The 25,577-nt window shown below is 43.1% G+C and overlaps 1 protein-coding gene across 4 annotated transcripts in view; it reads left to right on the top strand.

Moving 5' to 3' along the window:
* USP19 (ubiquitin specific peptidase 19) overlaps positions 1–25,577 on the top strand; it is a 53,383-nt gene that overhangs the window by 16,878 nt on the left and 10,928 nt on the right. For 2 of the 4 annotated variants that reach the window (XM_089518320.1, XM_089518305.1), the window contains exons 3-23: positions 3,671–3,727; positions 4,967–5,095; positions 6,498–6,631; positions 6,907–7,278; positions 8,261–8,507; positions 9,177–9,333; positions 9,527–9,598; positions 10,108–10,223; positions 10,598–10,812; positions 12,203–12,401; positions 12,664–12,797; positions 13,962–14,120; positions 14,269–14,379; positions 14,756–14,866; positions 19,009–19,110; positions 20,909–21,049; positions 21,283–21,401; positions 21,519–21,656; positions 21,837–22,240; positions 22,836–22,946; positions 24,835–25,051. In XM_089518320.1, the coding sequence (XP_089374446.1) occupies positions 3,671–3,727; positions 4,967–5,095; positions 6,498–6,631; positions 6,907–7,278; positions 8,261–8,507; positions 9,177–9,333; positions 9,527–9,598; positions 10,108–10,223; positions 10,598–10,812; positions 12,203–12,401; positions 12,664–12,797; positions 13,962–14,120; positions 14,269–14,379; positions 14,756–14,866; positions 19,009–19,110; positions 20,909–21,049; positions 21,283–21,401; positions 21,519–21,656; positions 21,837–22,240; positions 22,836–22,946; positions 24,835–25,051 (3,445 nt within the window). The remainder of the gene's footprint in view (positions 1–3,670; positions 3,728–4,966; positions 5,096–6,497; positions 6,632–6,906; positions 7,279–8,260; positions 8,508–9,176; positions 9,334–9,526; positions 9,599–10,107; positions 10,224–10,597; positions 10,813–12,202; positions 12,402–12,663; positions 12,798–13,961; positions 14,121–14,268; positions 14,380–14,755; positions 14,867–19,008; positions 19,111–20,908; positions 21,050–21,282; positions 21,402–21,518; positions 21,657–21,836; positions 22,241–22,835; positions 22,947–24,834; positions 25,052–25,577) is intronic. The other 2 variants (XM_089518310.1, XM_089518314.1) reach the window with 2 other exon arrangements.

Consider the following 25,577-nt stretch of genomic DNA (forward strand, 5'->3'; position numbering starts at 1 on the left):
GTGCTGGGGTCCTGGACTCTTTCCAAACCTTCATAAGAAAAAAAGAAGCCCTCCTTTATCTCAGTTTTGTCCCTATACCTGTGCCCAATGCTACCAGCAGCATCTCTTCCCTCCCTACCTGCCCAGACACTACAGATATAATTCCAGGGATTAAATTGGAGAACAGTAATGTTTTCTAATGTACTATAATGAAATTGCAGCTACTATTACCAATGATACTTAAAGGTACTACTTGTGGAACTTCTCCTTTAACCTTAAGAGTGATATGATACTAATTGCATTGTACTAATTGGTTGTTTCTGATATAATTGTTTTACTTCCCCCAGTGTAACATGCAGTTCACCAGTTATTACAGCTGCTAATTATTGTCTTGTGGGAAATTCCTGAGAGAAATTCCTGAGGTTAATTCCCTTTCTTTGATAAAAGCTACTGAACAGGTCTTTAAATTGTTACAAGAATAATTTTTCTTTCCTTTTTTAATAGTGAAACAGATTAATGCAACTATTTCTTTTGAATTTACAGGACTCTTGTATATTAGTTCTGTCAGGGAAGGGCATGTTAGATTGAGACTACAGAGAAATTTATTGCAATGGTTTCCTTAATTCCTCATGCAGCAAATCTTCTTAGTAGGTTATTCTGGCAATTGGATGTTCAGCCAGCTTAGGCTGGTTTAGTGACTGTCCTGTCTTAATTATTACATCAGTCCATATTGCTTTTTCTTTGTAGATTTGTGTTCTGTAGTGTTCCATGTCCTCATTTTGTGCATGTATATCTAGCAAACCCAAACACAGAGATTTTGCAAAAGTGTGGTGAATGCAGAGCAGATCATACACTGAACTCCAATAAAATGGAAATTTGGCTTGCTGACAGGGTTTGTGAGGAAATAACTCAGCTTTCTCATATCATAAACATTTACCGTGGTGGTGGTGGTGGGGAGCCAGATTAGTATATAGGCAGACTTTCCAATAGTAGTGGTGAAGAGAAGGAAAGGCAGGTGTGGAACTGGAGCGTCACAAAAAAGAAGAGGAAAGGGCATCTGGAAAATAGTGGCTGGAGCAGGATTTGAGAAGCTGTATGCAAGAGATGTCTCTGAGTTCTGATGGCATGGAGGGGTTGTGAAGGAGGTAGAATGGAAAAATCTCGTGTGATCTAGATCTGTTTATTCTGGAAGAGAAAGAAATACAAATTGTTTATATTTACATTATTTCAGAACAAGGGGAACCTACAAGATCTCACTTTCTGGTTGGTCTTGGGTACTTGGAAAACACAGGCCATCCTGACCCACGGGTTTTTAAAGTCCTCATAATCAACATCATCATCATCATCATAGTAACATATCTTCAGCTTTATTTACATGCTGCCCTTTCCCCAAAACTGGGACTCAATATGGCTTAATTCAAAATAGGATAGTCACCTACTTGGATCTCTTACATCAAAAAGTCGTTCTGACACAAGCAGTGATGAAAATACAGAACAGCTGGCTAAGCTGTTAGGAAATGCCGAATCAAGCAACTTGGCTAACAAAAGTAAAATTTAGAATGGAGACACTAAAAACAGTGTTTCCTTGAATATGGACTTGTTTCAGGAAAATATCAAATATGAAGAGAAGCAAGGGGAACTGCGGAGAAAGAAGGAAGCAAGAGAAGTCAAGCTAAGTGGGTGGGGATCTGCTGGCATTTGGTTCAAGGATATGAAAACAGGTAGCACAATGCTCTAGATTCCTAGCTTGTCCACTGAGTGGGACTACTACTAGACTTTGAGTCAGCCACTGATAAGCAGTGACATTATTTTCTTTTTCTCTCTGTGGTTTGAACATAGGATTCCAATGGGCTTGTAAAACTTCAGTGGCCCTCAAACTTGTGGTTGCATACCTAGAAAAGAGAGGCCTACAGGCTTTCTGGGCAAAAATATTGAGTCCCCATTGTTATTGAGCTGTGGAATGAGCAGAAACTGGCTGAGAAGCCACACTGGGTATTCACAAGGCAGTCAGGTGGTGAAGTAAAAAAGGAGAGAGAAACTGTAGCCATGGTCTCACAGGCAGACACCAGGCTCATACAGGGAGAGTGCTAGTTAGATTCCCAAGGGATGTCTTGGCAGCCAAGCAAATCATAGGTGGTTTTTGGAGCTGAATGCCGAGAACATATATGGGCTGCTCAAACTCAAAGTTTCAAGCAACAACTTGTTTCAACCATCTCATACTTAGGCCACTGGTCTCCTCCAAATGTGAGACCACCATCAGAGACTACGTTTTTCAAGGGGTATTATTTTTCCTTCTCATTCAGGTTCCTGCAAATGTGAAGCACATCCTCTTGCTGTGTGCAGTGTAGCTGTCTAGTGAAAGAGAAAGACAAGGGTTGTTTGTTTCTCAAGGTGTTGAAGTAATAACCTGACATGGAACCTGCTCTGTGTAGCTGCAGCCAAAGCACAGGAGGGAAGGATCACCCAGAAAACAGAAGAAAAAGGACTATCAACTTATTTTTAAAGTATGTGAGTGATAACAAATAGAATCAAATGAGTACTAAACAAATGTGAAGCAAAGTGATAGATGTAAAAATACATGAGCATATCAGAGCAAAGCAATACTAAATAGCAAATACAAACATATGTAATCCCTTGTGTTTCTTTGTGTAAAACAAAGAAATAATTGTGACATATATATTTAGCGGCAGTATGTTTTTAAAAATGCAAATAACCCAAATGAACAAACTGAATAATTTACTCTGATTGTGAAGGTATTTGCTGCTGATATATATACATACATATTTATACACACACACATACACACAGAGAGAGAGAGAGTGGGCCCTTCCCTTACACAGGGGATCCATTCTGGATCCCCCTACATAAGGGAAAATTTGTGTATGCTTGCACCCCATTGCAAACAATGGGCTGTGTGCTTGCAGCTTGGGGCAGCGTGCACGCCATAGGCGTGTGCACGCCATTCCCTTAATTGGTGTGTAGCTTCCACATAAGCCCGTTTATGGCATGGGTGCACTGTATATATGCACTGAAAACTGATATTCCAGAAATGTAACCCAGAAATATAAGAATATATAATGGGATGGGCATCTGCAACCATTTCAGGGCTAATTTTCTGCATCTTGGACTGTCAAAGTTGCCAAAGAAAATCCCCATACTTGGAGCTGTTTGGTTCTGGTTCTATAAAAAAAAATACTGGGATTTTTGCAATATCATGCTGTTTGTAATTACATATTTCATTATTTATCAGTTTTTCACAAAGATACATCTGTATTATTCACTATTTAACATTGCTTTGCCCTGATGTGTTCATGTAGTTTTTGAAGATCTAGCTCCCATGTTAACTATCCGGATAGTTTTTTTAGAACTGGTTTGATTCTGTTTGTTACAACTTATGTGCTTTTTCAATAACAGGTTGGTGGTTTTCCATCCATCTATCTGTTGTTGTTACAGGCCAGATAGTATGCTTTGCTGAATTTTCCTCTGCCTTCCTCTCAATGTGTGTCACTCGCTTATCCAACTGACAGTGTGTAGTTCTAGAGTGATGCTGTGGTGAAAAGAATGTAACATGTAAAGGGCTTGTTCTAAAGGAAGTAACAGAGGGGTTATGTGTCTGAAATTTTGGAAAGGGGTTGCTGAGATGGCTTTTGGCAAAGCAGCACATCTCCCCTATGTTTTTTTGATCACTTAGAGCCATTCCTCAGCCTGGAACTGGGAGAGCCTAATTGGCAGAGGGAGTCAGAGGAGGGTAAGTCAAAGGGATGCATGCTTAAAGGGAGCCCAAGTATTGAGCCACACAGTCTGTTCTTGCTGTGTGTTCATCTCATTATTTGTGGCTTTGTCCCGTTTAGCCCTGAAAATCGCTTTCCTAACAAACAAGCTAAGAAGCTTTAGTAACCAGCCACCTGCACCAGCTGGAGAAGCAGCATGACTGAATAGCAGGGCCTTGATTGTTGCAGAGGAAAAAAAATTGTGGTTAGTTCATTAGGAAGGGGATGCCTCTAAAGCTTGCATATTTGAAGTGTACAATGTATGTGCTAAGAATTCAAAGCTTGTCAAATTAACTTTTTTGGACAACTTAGAGAACCTCCCAGCCAACATAACCACTGGACTTTGGGAATTGTATTCTCCTCTGGAAAAAAAGAAACTTCTCAAACTCTGACTGTTCTAGCCCTCTGCCATCAAAGGCGAAGAAGGCACAGGGCCAGAACACAAAAGGGCCTCAATTACTTGTGCCTCAACCATGTTTATGTTTATTCCCATGGAGGAGATTGAAGTTTAGGGATCTCTTTCTCTTGGTGCTTCAAAGTTGGGAATGTGGCAGAGCTGAAGTATTTCTGTAGGAGAGCCCAAGTATTTTTGTATTTATGCTGCACATAGTGTGTGTGATTTGTATATATCATTTCCATAAACCTTACAACAGTTCTACTTAGTAAAGCAGCTCCTTTTTGCATCCTGGAAAGGACACCATAGCCACAGCGCTACAGCTATATGGCACTTCTTCAGCGCTGTGTCCGGATGCAGTGCTGGAGGAGAGCCATGACATCGCGTGCCATGTGGAGCGGCATGCAGCATCACAGCGCCCTGGGGGTGAGGTCGGGGCATATGTCATGTGGACACGACACCCCGACTCTGCTCCCAGGCCAGCTTTAATGGCTGGTCTGAAGAGCCCCTTTGACTGTACTTAGCCACTGCACTGTGCCAGGTCCCAACATAGCACTTAACATGCTGTTTCTCAAAAGCAAGGTTTTACTTTTAGCTGCAGTAGCTAACTCTCTGTGCTCTTTATGATTGTCTTGATATTCTGTGTTGCACTGAATTCCCTGTATTGGTTATTTCATATGTGGAAGACATGACTGTACTTACATTTTGTTACTAATGATTTCATACTGTATATCAGCTCCTTCACTCCAAGATGAGAAGCTGTTTACTTTGCTGTTTTGGATCAGCAAATGAGAATCTGACAGTTCTCCCTTTTGTTTCCTAGACCTGCTGCTGGACTGGAAGCAGAATGCTGATGAGGTTATTGTAAAACTGAGCTTGGGCAGTGGCATCCCGAAGGCAGAGGAAGTGGATACCTCTTTCACAGACACCAGTTGTCTCGTCAAGTTACCTGGTGTGTGATGCATCTCTTATTTCTCTTTCCTTTGTTTTCCCGTCTGTATCGCAATGCAGGGGAATGAACTTCTCAATTTTTTAAAGTGGATGGTTCCTTTGTTCACTTTCTGTTGACCAGCCATAGAAATTCAGCTTCCTAAAGCAAAACATGAAACAAAACAAGATGAAAGATTCAAACAAGTGTAGCAGCAAAGTTGATACTAGGCAAAATAGGCAGGTCAAAGATTAAAAAACAAACAAACACTTGACTCTCTATTTAGCAGCTACTTCACAATTGAATGCCACTATCTTTTCAAACATATAGCTCATTAGTTCAGGGGCTTGCTGGTCTCTGCTGGAATTATTCTTTGTAAAAGCAAATAAAGAGGAATCAGCCATTTCAAGCCTCTGGAGGAAGAAGAGAGACAGTAAGGATCAAGAGTTCTGGAAGCATGCTTAGTTGTAATTGTGTCATGGAGAGCAGAATATGGCAGTTAGTTTGGAATCTAGCAACTTGTTTAATATCCTGGGAGGCTTTAGGTTTTCTTTTTTTAAATGAAAAAAATGTATCCCACAGAGATGCAGAAATCAGCCTGAATACATATTGTTAGAAATTTTGTTGTTAAAAAACATACTCAACATAAAGGAAATAGCAAAAGTCTGGCCCAAGAGATGCCAGAGGATAAATTCCACTTGGCACAATTATTAGCTTATTCTCTATGGCAACTAGTTCACTTCTTCCTCATGTCATACTTGGCTGCAAGTTTCAGTGCCTCACCAAAGGGGGAAAACAGAAAACTCCATTCTCCGAATAATTCAGTTTAAAACAAAAAAAGGTTACTTGCTAGCTATGAGTACCAGCTATTGGAGAACACAAGTGGGAATCTGTTGCTGCCTCTGCATCTTTCTTGTGGACTTCTTCTAGGTAACTCTTTGGGAACTAGTTAACAATAGAACATTATTCTAGATAGTTTTTGACTGTTCCAACAGGATTCTTACATGTGAGAGATAAATATACTACTGAACCAAATCCCTACATGGTTTTGTTACTCATGTAAAATGTCCCAGAATCCTTATCTCATGAGAAAAGCATTGCACTGTTGCCATTAGGTCTGTAGAAGTGAGTTGTTGTTCTGTTCAGGCTGTAGCTTGATGAGGAATTGCAAACATAAGAGTTTTTCTCATCTGACCAGTCTAACCCCGTGCTGGCAATTGTGAACTGCAGTGTCTTTCTAAATTCTCAGGCGGAGTTCATTCACAATCCTTATCCCTGTAATCTATTCCCTGTAGCTGCTAGAGGTTCTATTATCACATCTACACCCATGCATGTACTCCACTATTTCCCCTCTAACTTGAGGAGGGAAGTAATGATGAAACCCTAAGACTGATATAGTCTGTCTCTCCCTGCCCCACGCTTACAGATGGCCGCCAGTGGAGTTGTCAGTTCTATGAGGAGATTGAAAGCTCCTGTAGCAAAATTCAGTACAAGAAAGGCAATATCCTACAGCTGGTGCTACAGAAGAAGATCCCACTCCACACGTGGGCTTCACTCTCGGTAAGATTTAGCCTTGTTCTTACACCCACCCACCCCCCACATTCCTTAGTTCAGCCATTCCTGAGACCCTGGTGGGTAAAATGAGAGCTGGGACTACCTTCTCCTTATATGTCTGTCCACCCTCTCCTAAGGCTTACCACTGATCTGCTGTAAAAGATTCTTCCCAGTTGCCATGAGCCAGGCAAACTATCTTGCCTTGGCTACTGTTTCATTGCTCCCCCTCCCCCATGATTTACTAAAGTCATTTTGAGTCTTGTTGATTACTGTTTTTTCAGAAGCGCTGCAAGGATGGCTCAAGGGATCAGACCAAGAAGGTGTGTAAGGAGAATGGCAAGGAGAAACACCCTTCTGTGGAAGATGTCACTGAAGAGCCCCAGTCTTGTAGCAACACAGAGCCATCCAGGGCTAAATGTGAGCTCTCCAACCCAAAGCGAGCACCTGGGAGAAATGAAGGTGGAGGAGGAAAGAACCCAGCCAGCCCAGGGCTACCAACTGGCCCTAGTGCCAAACGGGCAGTGTGCATCAAAGGCAATCTCCCAGAGGATGAAGGGAACCACAGCCATGTGGAAAACACAGGGCTCTGTGAGGAAGCTGACAGACAGAGGAACGCTCAGGGAGCCCAAGGAGATGCTTCATTGGATGTAATGGTGAGCAGGAACAGAGGAAAAAGTGTGGGTCAGGTCCTGCTGCTCTTTGGCCTAAGGCTGAGATTTTAAGGTTTTGGGGCTTTGAACCTTGTGCCAAAAGTAGAGTAAGATTCTTCCTTACTCTGTACCTTCACTGGGAGAGTATACTACAGGGGTTAAAAGTCAAAGGCAGGAAATGGCAAGTTCAAGAAGCATGAGGGCCATTTTCATTCCCCCAGGAACCTGCTGAAGACTGCACCCCTTCTCATTGTGATTATTTCATTTTTTATTTTTATTTTTTTTTTAATTTTTTTTGCTAAAAGAAGAAAGCAAAAGACCACCACACACATATACACAGCACTACTAAAGAAAGACCCTGGACCTTTTTTAATGAGGAGAATCCTGCTACTTCTGTAGACTTAAGGAGTAGCAGTTCTGCTTCTTAATAGTAATGAAGAAGAGGATTCCCAGTAGTTGGGTTCCTGGGAGAGTATAAGGATCATCTGTTACCATGAGCCATATATTCACCAGTCTAGTCTTTCTAACTTCTGTAAGAAGTTTCATTTTCTCACTTATTAGAGTTAGGTTCTGAATAGTTCTCCTAGGTAGGAACACTGGCAGAGAGTGATGCTTAAGAGGGCTGTATTGCTTCTTTGTTTGAAGATGGTGAGTTCTTGGTTCTTATGTGACATTATAGAATAAAGATTTTCATCCTTGTCTATTCTTGGCAATCACATGCTTGAGATATGGACAAGAATTTTCTGGTAATGAGCAATAAATGGAGTATCAACCAATCACTTCTATAAATTTGCCTTTCTTCTTTGAAATGAGCTCTTACTGACTTATCATTGCTGTTTTTTTATTTAGCAGCTTATTCAAGTGTTTCACATATTGGAACATTTCATATATAACACTTCTGTGGCAAGTGTATGTAGTGAAACATTCTTCAGTGACTGTCTCTACTTTCGTTTGTGTCTCTCTTTTTTTCTCCCTACACCATTAGGCTGAAAAAACAGAGAGGGAGTCAGTGCCCATGGAAACGCAGCTCTCTGTGCCCCCTGCAGATGTATTGTCCCCGCCGCTCAGGCCTTGCCCAGAAAAAAAGATCCCAGAGCCAGCTACTTCCTCTGAGGTTCCATCAGAAACTCTGTCTGCCTTCAGCAAAGGTGTCTCCTCCTCTTTACCAGCCAGTGATACTGAAAAGAGAGGATGGGTCAAGGAGAAGGATGTTCTAGAGGCTGTTGCTAATGGTAAGGGAATCTGGAGTTCTACATCTTGGAGAGGAAGATAGGGCACAACCATCTTTTGCTTGAACTCATGCTTGTATTCATCTAGAAAACAGAGATAGAACACACCTTTTCAGTATATAAAAAATGGCAGTGGAATTCATCTGCCCGAAAAACTTTTCATTTTCAGAACAATTTGCTAGCCCTTATAGAGTTGGAGTTCACTGGTAGAGAACACACTTTATATGCAAAAGGTCCCAGGTTCAGCCTCTGGGGTTTCAAAGTGGAGCTAGTCTGAGTAGCACTCCTAAGTGTTAAGAGGGAGTGGGCTCTGTATTTGGGGTAGCTATTTTTGGACCTCCTTGCAACTAGCAAAAGCAGAATAATTTGTGTCGATCTGCTTAAACTGCATTAAATAGCCATATTGCAGAATTCAAGTTTTCTTGCTACAGAACTTCCATAGTGTTGTGCCCACTGTCTTGGTGCGTATTACAGTGTATTGCCTGGATGCTCCATTTTCATCTCTTGTAAGCTTCCTCTGGAGACAGCCCTATTTGTGAAACAAGATCACTTAGTGAGCTCTCTGGAATGCATCACATTTTCTTCCTTGGCTTTCTGTTGCTGGGGAGTGCTTCAGAATCACTATTCAGGGCATTTCCACATATTATTATTGCTTTGGTTTTCCTCTCCCAGAACCTCAGCCCACTGTGAATCTGACATTTGTGAAGAATGACTCCTATGAGAAAGGGAATGATTCTATGGTGGTACATGTTTACGTGAAGGAGATTAACAAGGAGATGTCCAGGGTGCTCTTTCGGGAACAAGATTTCACGTTATTGTTCCAGACAAGGTATGGTGATTACTGCTGGGGAGGCCAGTTGGTCTTCCTTCTAGAAATCCACTATTCCAGTTACAGCATTCTGCTAGGACTGGAAATTAACTCATTTGAAATGGGCAAAGACATGGTTTGTGTATTAGGTTTCCGGCACACTGTGCCATGTGTATCATCCAGTTTATTCCTGAATTCTTACTTTTCTTTGCAGTGATGTCAATTTCCTGCGACTGCACCCTGGCTGTGGCTCTTGTACAGTATTCAGGTGGCAAGTAAAACTCAGGTATCTCACACTCATTTTATGTTGGCTACTATTTTGCTAATGTATACTAGCTTGAGCCATAATAGAGTCTAGTTTTCTTATAATAAACCCAACACTCCTCTTCCTATCCTTTCTTTTCTCCATCAGAAATACCAGCCATTAATTTGTCTCATGCTAGTCGGTCTGGCTAAGGTACTTGGACTTGTGCAAGTTGGATTTCTCATTATTACTTTTGCTTAGGCTGGCTGCACTCTCCCCTGACTCTTCTTTTCTGCTCTTTGGGCTTCATAGGTTCAATAGTGTTATTAGCCTGAGCTCAGCTTATCAGAAGTGTAGTGATGTGGGCTGTAGGACATCATTAGCATGAGAATCCTGCTAGAAGAAGAACTTTTTACCTTTCTATATTATGGAAGGAGCAGAACATTATGGAGACCCTAGCTTCTACAAAGAGCAGAATTCTATGTCCTGTTAGAGTGCAAGCCTGCTGTTTTCTGATCCTATTTCCCCATGATTCTTCGGTTGTCTTGCAGGAATCTTATAGAACCAGACCAGTGCACATATAATTTTACCACTGCTCGTATTGACATCTGCCTGAAGAAGCGGCATAGCCAGCGCTGGGGGGGCCTGGAAGCTCCAGCTACACGAGGTCTGCACCTTGGCTTTTTAGAAATGTTGGGGTTTCTTGAGCTTAACAAGGAGGAGGATGGTTAGGATGCAAACATGGAGATCACGAGTTAGCTGGGAAGAGGGGTAATGTGGGCTCTTGGCATTGCCTGAACAAGTCCAGATTTGGGACTGAGGAAGGGATTTGATGTTTTGACGTTAACTAAGAGTCAAAGTGGTTTGATTTCTCTGCCTCTTCTTCACTATATCTCTTTACAACTTTAGTTTAAAAGGGAAAGAAAGTGATGCTGTTGTACAGGAGTGAGAAGATTCCTGATAATCTGGTAGAAAGCATGATGCTATTCCTGAGTGTATATGGTGCTGCTAACCACAAGCCCACTTTTCCCCCTTTTTAAGGTGCAGTGGGTGGTGCAAAGGTTGCCATGCCAACAGGCCCTACCCCCCTGGATAAAAGCCAACCTGGGAGTAACCAACACCCTCTGTCCACCAAAGAAGAAGCACGCACAGGTGAAAAGGAGAAGCCACGAGCAGAGGACAGCGGCCTGGATAGTGTTGCTGCTCGGACAGTGTCAGAACACATGCCAGTGAAGCAGGAGCCACTTGTGCCCTCGGTGAGAATTCATGCCCAGTGCTAGAGGTTTCTGTTTCCTAGTCTTTTGATCCTGAAACAGCGCAGAGGCTGGACAAATGGAGTCAGTGCTTGGATTTGTATGAGTCTGTGTATTCCTTGAATGGGGGAAGTGGTAAAGCAGAGCTACAAGTAATTCCATGCAGCACAATGCCATTTCTTGGCAGAGAATTGTTTCTGCCCTCTGGATTCATCCTTACTAGGTATTTCTTGACTTGGAGCCTTCTAAGACATGAATTAGTCCTGCTGTTCTCCAAATGATCTATACCTTCTGATCTTTCCTTTCTCATGGGAAGAATGTCCCAGAGCAAGAAGAGTTAGTCAAGAAGGGATATAGTTAGCAGCAGCACTGGTATTTCTGTTCTGCCACTTTGTTCAGAGAGCTGGCTCCCCTTCTGCATAGCAATAGAAAACCCATCTGTCTACCTTGAGGGCCTCACCAAGGCCAAACAACATTGAAGGAACCAGAATGAGCGCAGCCAAATAGCCTGGTGAGCAGTTCACCCAAGACTGTTGTTTGTGCCCCCCCCCGCCCTTTTTCTCTTCTCCTTTAATATGACTGCACACATGTGTCATTAATTGTGTTATAGCCTGAAGGCAGGGAAATGTCTAATTAAGAAATTGTAAGCCGCTCTGATTGCCTTGGCTGAAGAGCAGGGTATAAATAAATAAGTAAGTAAGTAAATCTCATGATGCTCAGTCTGCTGATGCCATCCTCTTGGATGTGCATATCACCCCTCAGGCTACATAAGGGTTGACACTGAGAAAATGAATTGGCTAACATATAGGATGTAAAATTCAGTGCTGTGAGATTTACATTCTTACCAGGGAAAGTCTGGACTTGGAATGAATGCAAGCCATGAACACTGAAATTCCTGAGCTAGGTCTTTCTAGATTGGCTTTCCCTAACCTAGTACCCTCGAGTTGTGTTTGACTTTAATTCCCGTCATAATAGCTGTTAGCTATGCTAGATAATAGTAGGAGCTGTAATCCAGCCTAGGATAGCACTGAGTGGCATCGGCTTTTCAGATGGACTTCAACAGAAGCCGTGAAGAAATTTCTAGAGAAGCTTTTATTGGTAGCCATTTTATCTCTTTACTGACTTCAGGTAATTGGAAATATATAACTTAATTCTCCACTGTATGAAAGAGGGTTGTTGCTGCTGCTGCTGCTTGTGTCGTAATCTTATAATTGCTGTAAAGTAGCTATTTATGGCACAGAGGTGAGAGTTGGAATTCTGGGCAGAGAAAAATAGGAAGTAGAGGACGAAAGAGCTGCAATAACCAAAAGTGGCAAGAAGCAGTGAGTTAGAAAAGAAGCTTGGCAACCAGTAAAAGCATGTTCCTTGACTGCTGGAAATTCTTCCTTTCCAGCCCAAGCCAACATGCATGGTTCCACCCATGACACACAGCCCTGTCAGCAGTGAAAGTGTGGAAGAAGAAGAGGATGAAGAGGACAAGAAGGTGTGCCTACCAGGTTTCACAGGACTAGTGAACTTGGGCAACACTTGCTTTATGAACAGTGTTATCCAGTCCCTCTCCAACACACGGGAGTTGCGAGACTACTTTCATGGTAAGCCTCAAAGATGTATCCATGTTAGTCTGTAGAATCAGTATGTAGAGATATCTTGTAGCACCTTTGAGATTAACTGAAAGAAAGAAGTTGGCAGCATGAGCTTTCCTAGACTTCCATCTACTTCCTCAGATGCTAAAAAACATTCATGATAAACTGTATCTTGGATCAGTCAGGGGCCTCTGTCTACTCTGAATGGCCTTCACTATTTGCTTTCCATGACAGTGAGTAGGAGTTGCTTTCTCTTTCCTTTGTCTCCTAGATCGCTCCTTCGAGTCTGAAATCAACTACAATAATCCATTGGGTACTGGTGGGCGATTGGCTATTGGTTTCGCTGTTCTGTTGAGAGCACTCTGGAAAGGCACTCACCATGCCTTCCAGCCTTCCAAACTAAAGGTGAGGCACCCTGTAAAAGCAGGCTGCAGGACTGAGCATCTTTAGAACAGCATGACACCATGTATGTCTCTGTAAGAAACACCTTCTACTGGGCAAAAGCGGGGTCCCAGGGTTCTGCCTTATTCTGTCCCACTGACTGGAATAATGGAAATTGTAGTCCAGCATATTCAGAATGTAGCCACCTTAAAGACAGCTATATTTCTGAAGCAGAATTTAGGATAGAGTTGTACATATTGGAACAAGCACAGTACACAGACAGAATGTCACCAGGGGCCAGTGTGATCCTGACTTGCCATAAGAGTTTTGCTTTATTTTCTCTCATGTCTTTGAGTGGCTGCCATGTACTCCTAGCAAAGTGCTTCTCTTGAAGCTACTGTTGGCAGTGATTGCGAGACTTGCTTGCTTCTTCCCTGACAGGGATCCATTGGGATGGGGTGGGGAAAGTGTAGTGTTCTAGGGCAATTTTTTAAAACGTTTCCCCAAACATCCTGTAGAAGACGTGGGGGCAGTTATGCCACATTGTTGCACACCCACGTCCCCCAGAGTGGACTTTTTACCAACAAGAAATGACCCAGAAGTCAACTTCCTGTTGGAGAACAGCCCTGTCTTAGGCTCAGAATGTCCGAGAGAGCCAAAAACATGGTGGCATTGGTGGACTATTTCTATAAAATCAGCTTCCTAGTTTGGGATCAATGCATTCTCCAATCCCTAACAGTTGCCAACCCTGACTTAAGGTTTGCAGGACATGTGCAAGTACAAAGCAGTCTAAGCACTCATCGCCATGATCCACGTAACTTATGAGCTCTCCCTCCCTTTCTACACGAGAAATAATTCAATTAGCTAATGCCCATAATTACAAGAAGCAACTGTGTGGTGAAGAGGGGTGGGCTTATATATTCTGTGAATAAATGTGAATGTGAGTTAATACATTTGCAGCAAATCTCTGGGATTTGTCTAGGCTTGATCTAGGCTATGGGCATTACTTATATCAATCAGCCTGTCAGGTCTTTACTTTTCCTCCAGCCCCAGAGTTTTCCCAAGTACATTCACATCTCCCTTTTCATTGCCCCTCTTGCCAGGCCTGGGAAGGGAGGTGGTGACCATCCTTTGAACAGTATTTCACACAGACTATTCACTAACTGTATCTCCCAATTCTTTCGTTAGGCTATTGTGGCCAGCAAGGCAAGCCAGTTTACAGGCTATGCCCAACATGATGCCCAGGAATTCATGGCTTTTCTGTTGGACGGGCTACACGAGGACTTAAACCGTATCCAGAACAAGCCCTACACAGAAACAGTGGACTCAGATGGGAGGCCAGATGAGGTGAGTCTCCCATTATGAAAAGAGCCTGATGGAAGCAGGGAGGGGGTGGCCTAGGATAACAAGACATTTTAGTTGTTATTTCTGCATACTGCTTAATAAAAAATCTCTAAGCAGCTGCTCATACCTGTTAATGCTTTTTCCCTCATAGGTTGTTGCAGAAGAAGCCTGGCATCGGCACAAAATGAGGAATGACTCCTTCATTGTAGACCTCTTCCAGGGCCAGTACAAATCCAAGCTAGTGTGTCCTGTTTGCTCAAAGGTAGAATACTGGTCTGGATTCTGAGGGTTACTTTCTAGCGTGTTCTGGAGCCATACAGATGTATTCACATTCCACTGCTGGTTGGGTGTATGTGTGTGTGAGGATCTTGCTGATGGAGTTAATGACAAGATTCATTTTATTGTAGTTTTACATTTCCTTAGTTGTTAACCTTTCATTCCACTGTGTGTGCTTGGTTGTCAAGGACGCTGGTACCCCTTTCCTGGTGACATGTTTGCTACACTGCCTCCTTACTTGGGCCAGGATTCACCAAGCCAAGATTCACTATCTCTGCTTTTCTGAGGTGTTTGCCAGTGCTTCCAACATGGTACATGATGCCTAGTGAGTGTGGATTGATGGCCAAATCCTTTGATTGCAGGTATCCATCACATTTGACCCCTTCTTGTATTTGCCGGTCCCCCTTCCCCAGAAGCAGAAAGTGCTGACGGTTTATTACTTTGCAAAGGAACCCCACAAGAAACCTGTCAAGGTAAGATAAGATCCCAGTTTAGATGGTATGAATCCTTCATTTCATGCTGTTAAAGATCTTAGATTTGTTGTCATCTTCATGAGTGGCCTTGAATTTGAGAGTTACCCGAACCTTTTCAACGGGGCATATTCTGCATTTAAGGGCTAAACTAGATCCCACAGTGGTGGTTCCAGGTACTAAAATCCAAAGATTTTAGCCACATAGTTATGTAGCAAGCATTTTAGGGAATGAAAGGAACACAGCTATCAGAGATGCTAAACCATCTCTTTTCTGCCATTATTTCACTGTAATTTCATATAGCTAAGTTCTACTTTTAATAAGTGAGCCAAGCAGAGGGAGGATGGGAGGGGAGGGAGCCTACAGGAGAGGATTCAACTATGGTCATCACCTCCCATGTTCCGTCCTATCCCATCCCCTTAAGAGAAGCAGGAATATATTATACTTGGGGCTATCCCTTCAAGCTGATGATCCACCATGATGGAAAAATCCTCATAGGCACTACTGCTGCCCAGTTGCTGGATAAATGTGAAGCAGTTGACGTCACACACTTGAAGAAGAGGAAATTTTAGAATAATCTGCATCTGGAGACAAGAAACAAAAATGTCATGTAAGAGAGTTGATAGCAACATACTGGCTTCATACTGGAAATACTGGACTTTTTTGAGGACATTTTAAATAAAGAAAATGATATTAGGATGGTATGGGATGCTAGCAAAGCATTTTTGTGATTTTTTTTTTTAATCCAACAGAATATAGATTAAAAAAACCAGGGGAAACAATTTTGAATACAATTAAAAAGAAAAAGGAGGACTTTTAAAAATACTCTGAAGAAAGTAGATTCAAGGGATAAATATATAAAAACAGGTATCAATTATTATGGTAGAAAAGATAGGGGAAGAAAAGATAGGAGAAAACAAGCTAGGACAATGGCTTGCATATAAATTAAGAAAGAGAAGAAATTGATATTGAAAATAAGTGATGAAAAAGAAGTAATAGATCAAGAAAAGTTCAAAAGGATTTTAGTTAAATACTGTTAATCTTTTTATAAGCCAATGTAGATTCTAGAGTCAAAAATAAAAAGATATTTGAATAAGTACACTATACTGACAATTAGCAAGAAACAAAGACAAAGATTAGATGAATTTATGGTTGAAATAGTGGAAGCTATTTAAAAAAATGAAGATGGGGAAAGCTGCTCCAGATGGATTGTCAATATTACAAGACATTAGAAGATCACTTAATTCTTCCTTTACATCTAATCATGAACTCTTTTTTGAAGTAGAATCTACCAGAATCATGAAATAATGCCAATATAACTTTAATCCTAAATGAAGCTTGAGACTTGAACTCAAGATTTATCGGCCAATTTCTTTATTAAATAATGATTATAATTTTTTCTGTGCTATTCTGAAAGAGAGATTGAAGAAGGTTCTACAAGATATAATTGATGATAATGAAGCAGGTTTTCTGCCCAGAAGATACTTAACAAACAGTGGCCCAAAACACACTGCAGCAATAATTCAGTTTGAGACCACTTTAACTGCCCTGGCTCAATGCCAGGGAATTCTGGGAAGTAGTTTTGTGAGACATTTAGCCTTCTCTGTCAGAGAGCTCCGGTGCCACAATAAACTACAATTTCTAGGGTTCCTTAGCACTGAGTGAAATGAATGGATTTAAAAAAACAATAAAGACAGAACAGTTACCTTGATTAAGAATAGTTGACAAAATAGTTATCAATGAAATCTGAATAAAAGATGGACAGAAAAATTAAATACTTCGAATAAGAATTCTAATTTATTTCAAGATAATTAATGTTAGAATTTTTCATATAGACAATTTGTTGAGATATCTTAGAGGGATTAAAAACTGATTTTGAACAGATAGAATCAATTTGAAACTCAGCTTTGTTCAGATGATGATCATTTAATTGCAAAAATGTATGAAATATTGAGAATAGAAATGTTGAGAATGGAAGATGAACAAGGGAAAGGATGTATGATAAAATGAACATGACATATTAGTACTCAAATGCACTTAGAACAGTGGGGAAAGATTTGGATTAAAAATATAAAAATTTACTGCGTGTCACAATCTGAAGAATATTTTTATAAAATGATGTAACGGTGGTATTTAACAACAGAAACATTTTAAGATGTATAAAAATGTTACTAAGAAATGTTGAAAGTGTGGTCAAAAGATAGGGACATTTTACCATTTGTGGTGGTCGTGCAATAAAGCTCAGAAATTTTGGTCTCAGATTCCTGTAAAGTTGTAGAGCAAATGAAAACTGTCTCCCAAGCTTCGGACTACATGGATAGGAATTACAGTACTTTTGAGTGGCCCATGTTTGTTCATCATGTCATTGTGTCACTTTGGCAAATTGCTTCTGTTTTGTTGTCTATCTGTTACCTTATAAGCTTTTAAAATGTAGCAGATGGAAAAGGGCTTTCAGACCATGGAGGGAGAATGGCAAACATACAAGTTTGAGCCCTGGAAAACCATTTAATGTCTAGAGAATGATAGCTACAGCAGTTAAACCAGAAACAAAGGTTTAGCGTGCCACATCTCTCCAGAAAGAGGTGTTTCCCTGATTTTAGTACTCCTTCACTGTTTTGACAACAAATTCTGCTACCTCTGGTACAAAGTGCTACTTTAGAGCCACATTCCTAGTTTTCTATGTAGATTCTGGAGCTGATACTTTTCATTGTGATTTGTCAGGTGTGGAGAAGAGATCAGGGATTGACTAATGATTATTGGGATCAAGGGTTACTGGGGTGGGGAACCCTTGACCTGAGTCCCTGATCCAAATTGCAGTGTGAGTCTTCTCACAGCCCTTCTATAGTGCACAGTTACAGCACTATGATTCTGCTCCCATGGTTCCATCCTAAGGAATGTTGTGATTTGCAGTTTAGGGAAGAGTATTTAGAAATCTCAGCCAAAGATGTTTAGTCCCTCACAGCACTACCAATTAAAAATAGAATTATAGTGCTATGATTATGCAATGTGAAGGGCCCTGGAAGATTTACCTGGATGGATCATGGTGGCTGCAGTCACAACAACACATTAAAAAACAAGCTGCTACAGAACAAATTGGAATGGCTGGCATGGGAATGGGAAGGACAGAGAGAGGTAGAATCATAGAGTTGGAAGAGACCACAAGGGCCATTCAGTCCAACCCCCTGCCATGCAGGAAATCACAATCAAAGCATACCTGACAGATGGCCATCCAGCCTCTGTTTAAAGACCTCCAAGGAAGGAGGCTCCACTGCATTCCAAGGTGAGCCAAAACATTGTGGGTTTAAAATAAGGCACTCTTAATTGTGAAGAGGAAAAGGTAGGGCATGTCCTTAGGAAAAGATGTCAGAGGAAAACCCACCCCATCAACCAACAAGTGGGAAACTCATGAACAAGTACTGATGTTGCCTGATTTCTCAAGGTAGCTGGTCAAGTGTGTGAGAAAAAGAAAGCACTTTCAAATTCCTGCCTGTTTATTCACTCTGGGCACATCTACACTGGCCTCTTAATCTGGGATCACTCCAGAGCATTATACCCCAGCCCCACCATAATGGTGACCACACACACTAGACTGAATCCAATGTGACATTGTGTTGTGACATGAGCCAGCCAGACCTACACTTCATCAGCCCTACTGGCCCAACTCCCTTGCTGCCACCATCTCATTAGCCAAGTAGCTCCCATCAAGAGCCTGGCGGTCGCCTCTGCTAAGGTTGGAACGGGACACCCCCCCATGTGATCAACAAGGAGGGGATCACTTTCTGGACAACTGGATCAGACCAAATGGGGCCTGATCCAGCTGTCCATACAGCCAAGAGAACTGGAAGCACTCCAGACTTTCCTGGAAGCCCCAGGGAGGCAAGTATAGAGAGCTGTGTTTCTGCCCGCTTTGGACTATGGTCCAGACTGTGGTCCATTGCTGAATGTCCTACAGGTCAAAAAAGGTTCTCCACCCCTGGAGTAGTACGTATTGAGGAAAAGAAAGTTAGCAGCTAATGTAGTGCTCATGTAGTTCAGGAATTACTTGAAGTTTAGCTGTGTTGAGAGAAGAACTGGATAGACCACTGGCTTGGCTACACATCCTTAAATATTTACCCTATCCTTCTATGTGTGTTCTTTTCCAATAGTTCCTTGTGAGCATCAGCAAGGAGAACTCCACGGCCATGGAGGTGCTGGACTCTGTGTCCCATAGCATGCGAGTGAATCCCGAGAACCTGCGCCTGGCAGAGGTGATTATTGTCTTTATACAGCCACAAAGGCAGGCGTTTGACTGTTCTGTTTGGATTCAGCAGGACTTGCTGTCTAATATGTGCGTGAGCATAACATGTGGCCTTGTAGTCACGTGGGTACAGGTACAGCCTGGACAAAGTGAGGCTTGTTGTGCCCATGATGTATATGTATTTCCTGACATTGGATAGTCTCTGACACTTTTGTTTTCTGAAGATGTCTTGCCATTTTCATAATTGGTCCATCTGGCTTTGGCAATCCAGGCCCTAGAAGGCAGTCATATATTTGTCTAGTGAAATCTAGTGACGTGGCAGCTATAATTTCTGGTGGACAGGTTAGTGTGCAGCATTCAGTCCATATTCCTCTACTTTCACTCATGGACACCTCATTGAGCTTTCTAATCTGCAGTCTCAAGAATTCCTCCTAAATGCCGGTACACACAGTTTCATCTGTCATTAGGTTATATTTATGTTACCCATTTCTCCCCAAGAAAAAAGCTGAACAGCAGAACAGATGTTGCTCTGCCCAAGACTTAATTTGACAGGGGGTCATCAGGAATGGAATCTCTTTCCTAAAGACAAATGTAAGGGAGACTGCCTCTGAACCTGGGAAGGGTTTTTATAATAAATAATTTTGTTTCTTGGTATGTATGTATGTATGTATGTATGTATGTAATTGGGGCAGCTACAGTCTTCCCATCCTGTCCACAGACTTAACATTAAGGCTTAAATTGAGCTTTGTGGTGTAAGTCTGAATATCATAGAATCCTGAGCCATAGCACTTCTTTCTTCCTAGAAAATTGTTCCCTGCCCCCCCCCCCCCATCCATTCCCTCTACATTTTTATATCCCCTTTACCAATCCAGGATTATATTGTAGCAAAGGATGTTCTTGAGAACAGGGACTCCCTTCTTTTTATCTTCAGAAAAAGAAAGTTGGTACCAACTTCCACCCATACCTCCCTTCATTCCTATCCAGCTTTTTCTCTTTCTGTCTTTCTCTTTCACATAGGGCTGTGCCTAGCACAGTCCTGTAGGCCAGTAGTAAACTCGTTCTCTGAGTACAGATGCTTGTGTATCCAGAAGCACACAATGCATGGAAAAGGGTGAGGTATCAGATGGAAGCTTGGGGGCCAGAAACTTATAGAAAAGAGGAGTGCCCTTAAGGGAGGGGGAACTCAAGAAATTCAGTGAAGGCTGAGCATGCTCATTGGCCATGGCAATGCTGATGCTCTTGTGGAGGGAGCAGAAGTGGCAAATAAAAGAGGATATTCTGAAAAGGGGCTTATCTGACTGACTAAAATGTTGAACACGAGCATGCCATGCAGAAGCATTTTGTTGCTGTCAACTTTGTCACTAATATTTGCTTTATTGGATCAGATCAGCCATTTCTTTAGCACAACATTCTCTCTTGGACCGTGACCATATGGGAACTGCAGAAGCAAAGTAAATCTATGTTATATAGCATCTGGTAGTGAGAAGTTCATTGGTCTGAATCAAGTTTTGGACTACATTTCATAGAATTTCCATGACAGTATTGGTGCTTGCCATGCTAGCTGAGAAATTCTGAGAGTTGCTCAGAAAATAAAATTTTCCACATCATAGACTGAATCTGGAGTTTTCCTTCATGGTGCCAAATGTTGCTGTTCCTTTTGTGTGGCTGTATTGTCATTTGCAGAGTTTCCTATATCATTAGCCACCCAAACGTCTGAGGAATACAAGTAAGTTCCTCAGGTTTAAAATGTGTGTTACTTTGTCTCTGCAACACCTTACATCTTTTTTATTGGGGGGGGGATCTGTCAGGTAATCAAGAACCGCTTCCATCGCATGTTCCTGCCTTCCCACTCGTTGGACGCAGTCTCTCCTACAGACCTACTACTGTGCTTTGAGGTGCTTTCTCCAGACCTGGCCAAGGAGCGGGTGGTGGAGCTGCAAGTTCAACAGGTAGGTACCTTCAGTAGAGGTGGCAGAGATGGAGCCTGAAGAAGAGATAAAATATTGCCTCTTAGAATGTGTAGGTGTTGTGGGTTCACGGTGAGGTCTCTGCTGCATCAGGAGAAGCACCTCTATTTGCATTTAAAATAATTGTCATGTTTGGCTTACCAAGTGGACACTCTCCCCCCTCCCTCCCTCCCTCCCTCCCTCTCCCTCTCTCTCTCTCTCTCTCTCTCTCTCAGCGTCCTCAGGTGACCAGCGTGCCCATCACCAAATGTGCCGCTTGCCAGAAGAAGCAGCAGTCAGAAGAGGAGAAGCTGAAGCGCTGTACTCGATGCTACCGCGTTGGTTATTGTAACGTGTAAGTGCCCTCTTTTTCTTCTTTAGTGGCAGTTTTTGCTTCTAGGCTTGGTGGAGTTGAGAGTGAGGAGAGTGTATGTGGCTTCTGCATGAGGAGTTTTTGTTTGTCTATTATCAGAACGTGCCAGAGAACACACTGGTCTGACCACAAAACATTGTGCCGCCCTGAGAACATTGGCATCCCCTTCCTCATCAGTGTGCCCGAGTCACGCCTCACCTATGCACGGCTAGCCCAACTGCTGGAAGGTTATGCAAGGTAAGGTTGCCTAAGTATTGGAAGGACTCTTGGCCAGACTGGCAGTGGTTGCTCCCTGTCACCTTTATAGACTGTGTAGAGCAACAAAGAGCTAAGTTTTCATCTGGAATGCCAGCAGTATGTTCCCTGTTCAGATGCTGCAGAGTTCATTCTGATGGCTTGTCTCCTGTCCCTGCTTAGATACTCGGTCAGTGTATTCCAGCCTCCCTTCCAGATGGGCAGGATGTCACCAGAACAAGGCTTGCAGCCCCAGCATCCTGAGAAACAAGAACCTTCTGCCAGGAATAGTAGTGCTACAACGCTGGCTGCTGGTGCTGCTTCAGCTACTGACACCGTTACCACTATGGAGTCGGGAGATGGAGCCAGGGCACCACATCTGTTGCCAGAAGCCCAGGCATGTTTTTCGGCCCCTGAACTACAACCTGAGTTAGGGGATACTAGTGCAGTAAGAAGCAAGGTTCCCACAGGAAGATGCTCAGAGCTGAGCTTGGATTCAGGTGTGTCTGAGACTTCAGCAGTCACACGGTCTGAGACCTGCATGGAGCTGCCTTGTATGGAGCTATCAAGAGCCTCCAAACCTGAAGGTAAGCAAGTGACCCATCAAAGTCCCACAGCTTTTCCTTTTGCAGTCTTGCATTCCAAGGGGTTCCTAACAGTTTTCTAGTGCCACTGTGATCCCAGTGTCCATTGGCCCCGCTGCCTGTGCAGCTCTGCAGGTGTGTGACAATTGCTGAAAGAGGATAAATATTCAGTTCTCATTATCAGATTCTACATACAAATCCCCTCCTTGCAAATCAACATCAGGCAATTTTGTATAGTTGCCACTTTGTTTTCTCCTGCTTCTTTTTCTCAAAGTCAGAAGTAGGCAGGATTGTGGAAATAATTTGTTCCACATAATACCTGTGTCATGCTGTGAGGGGTAGGTGCTGCTCAGCTATAAGAAGACAGTGTGGTTGATAACCAACAAATATTACCCTGAGGTAGGGCCATTGAATGGTTTTGTCTGATTCTCAGAGGTCTCTGCTATCTCTGTACATCATGTGTGCTATAAGGTATAGTTGTTCCATCTGTTGCCCTTTTACCTTTTGGCCTATCTGTGGGAAGAGGATGACCTGGGGGAGGGGGACATTTCTATTTATTGTATGGCTGTTGCTCATTGAGTCTTCTGTCTGCCTCTAGCTGCCATCCCTGGTTATCAGCATCCAGCAGAGGGCCTAAGTTCCCATATTACCCAGTTCTATATCAACAAGATTGATGCAGCCAATAAAGAGCAGAAGCTGGAAGATAAAGGTGAGGGTTAAAACTTAAAAGCTTGGGGTTCTGAAAACAGTGACATCTTTTTAAAAATTGGTATTACTTTTGGGGGAGAGCCAGATCAATTTAGGAAGATGTGCCTCTTGTTATAATATGGGCTGGATCTAGTCTGTTAAATCAGTGCAAGGTAGTCTTGAGCCCATAGCCATAGGAATCTCTAGGTCCTTCAGTGCGACTTTTGGTTAAAGTTGACCATAGAATTGGCTAGAGGACCTAGATCAGTGATGGTGAACCTTTTTAAGGTCACGTGCCGGGGGCGGGGCATCTACCCCCAGGATGGAGGCTGGGTGCTGGGGCGAGGCTCCTGCCCCCCAGGGGGCAGGGCTCCCGGCCCCTTTTCAGAGGGAGGGAGCCTCTGGCTCCTCCCCCGGCGTTTGCCGGCCCAAGGGCCGTGGAGGACAGCACACTGTCCTCCGGCCTTTGCCAGCCCCTGAGGGTCCCTCCTGGGGCCGTCAGAGGCCGGCAAAAGGGCCGTGGAGGATGGTGCGCTGTCCTCCAGCCTTTGCCGGCTTCTGAGGGTCCCTCCTGTGCCGTCAGAGGCTGGCAAAAGGGCCCTTGCCCTTCCTTCGCTCGCCAGGAAAGGGCTCCACAGAGCCCTTTCCTGGCGAGCCAAGGCAAGCCGGGAGGAGAAGGAGGCGGCTGGGCACGCGTCCCAGCCGCCTCCTCCTCGGCCTTCACTCCGTGCGAAAAGGCTCCATGGAGCCCTTTTGTGTGGAGCGAAGGGAAGCCGGGAGGGAAGAGGGCTGGGAGGAGGAGGCAGACGTGCATGTGCCTCTGTCTCCTCCTCCCAGGCGCCATTTTCTGGCTTCCCGCTGTCTCAGAGAGACAGCAGGAGGCCCAAAAGTGCCAGGGAGGAGGCGGAACGGGCACGTGCCCGTTCTGCCTTCTCCCTCGCCCCCCGTGCCTGGCGAAATCGTGTCGCATGCCACACGTGGCACACGTGCCACGGGTTCGCCATCACGGACCTAGATATTCCTAGAGAGGATATATTAATAAAATCCATATAAGTTAAAGCTGCAAATTTGGAGGGCCAAGTGTGTATTTTGTGTCATTCTGGTTGCTGGAGGAAGGAACAAGGAATTATGAAGTACCTAAACCTAGGTACCTAAACCTAGGTACCTAAAATTCTGTTTGGGAATCTCATTTCCACCCCAATTTCTGACAAATCAATAGGCATCACCACCTTGAAATGTAATAATCCCAGGATATTGAACTATGTGACAAGTTCAGATGGAATACAAACTTTCCATCCTGCGTTGGGTCCAAGCCAGCACATGTTCTGGGCCAGAAAGCACAATACTGAGAGCCACAATTCATAGCTTCTCCTCCTGTTTAGCTCATATTGCCTTATGCTACACAGTTGCAGAATAAAACAATGAGTGCCTGTTGTGTCCCTTTTCATGAATTCTAGGTATCTCTTGACTCACTTTCCCCCTTCCCACAAGCTTTCGTTATCAGTGACCTTCATGTTTTTCCCATCCATTAACCTAGTGAACCTTGGTTACCTTTGGGGTGGAGAGGAGAATATTCCTATCCTGGTTGCATGTTTTCCGTTGTTGTAAATAGTCAGATTACTGTTAATGTGCCTCACAGGTTCATTGTTAGGGTATGCAAAAGTTAATGTTTCAAAATATTCCAATCTTCAAACTGCTGTTGAAACTAGAATTGGCGATCAGTGCTTTTGTCATCTGTGCCCCCCTTCCTTGTGGTTGCAGTCCCTTATGCTACCTCTTCCATACTCTATTTTTTGTCTTGGCTGAAACAAGGAGATGGAAGGGCTTTTGTAGTGCTTATTTCTTATGTATCAGTGCTGGCCAAGTGGGGAGGATGGGCAGCATCATCTATAAGCATCTGTGTCTTACAGGAGATAACCCGCTGGACCTGACAGATGACTGTTCTCTGGCCTTAGTATGGAAGAATAATGAGAGAATGAAGGAGTTTGTGCTGGTTGAATCCAAGGAGCTGGAGTGTGTGGAAGATCCAGGCTCTGCAAGTGAAGCAGCCAGAGCTGGACACTTCACCCTTGAACAGTGCCTCAACCTCTTCACTAAGCCAGAGGTGTTAGCCCCTGAGGAGGCCTGGTGAGAAATGATTTTGGGGTGGTTTCTCTGTATGCTGGAACATTTCATACATGGGATATAAAATTTCATGCAAAAAAAAAAAACACTCTAAAAACCCTCTAGTGTTAGTGTAGAACAGATAGCTAGCAGATGTAATACAGTATTGAAGCAACATTTTCCAAATGCTAAGTCTGTGGTCAGCTAGTGTTTTTGTACTGCCTGAAGCTTTTGAATTGTTCTCAGAGGCATTCTTAACTAGAAAACAATACAGTAATCCAGCTACAATGTAGCTAGTCTTAAATAATTAGAGAAGATTTATCACTCCAAGGTAGGATTGCAACTGCCATATCGTGCTAAGGCGGTAAAAGGTACACTTAACTACTGCTGTTCTTTCTGCTTCCAGAGAAAACAAATTCAGGAGCACCTCCAAATTGCAAATGTGGACTTTCATGAGGAGTGCAACCACATCCAAAACTAGTTAATCTTGCCAAGCCACATTTATTAATCCCCCTCCCCGCTTACCTCCTCACCTTGTCTGAATTTCATT

This window comes from Sceloporus occidentalis, unplaced genomic scaffold, assembly GCF_023333645.1.
Source record: "Sceloporus occidentalis isolate IW3139 unplaced genomic scaffold, rSceOcc1.0.p SCAF_1, whole genome shotgun sequence".
NCBI classification, from domain to species: domain Eukaryota; kingdom Metazoa; phylum Chordata; class Lepidosauria; order Squamata; family Phrynosomatidae; genus Sceloporus; species Sceloporus occidentalis.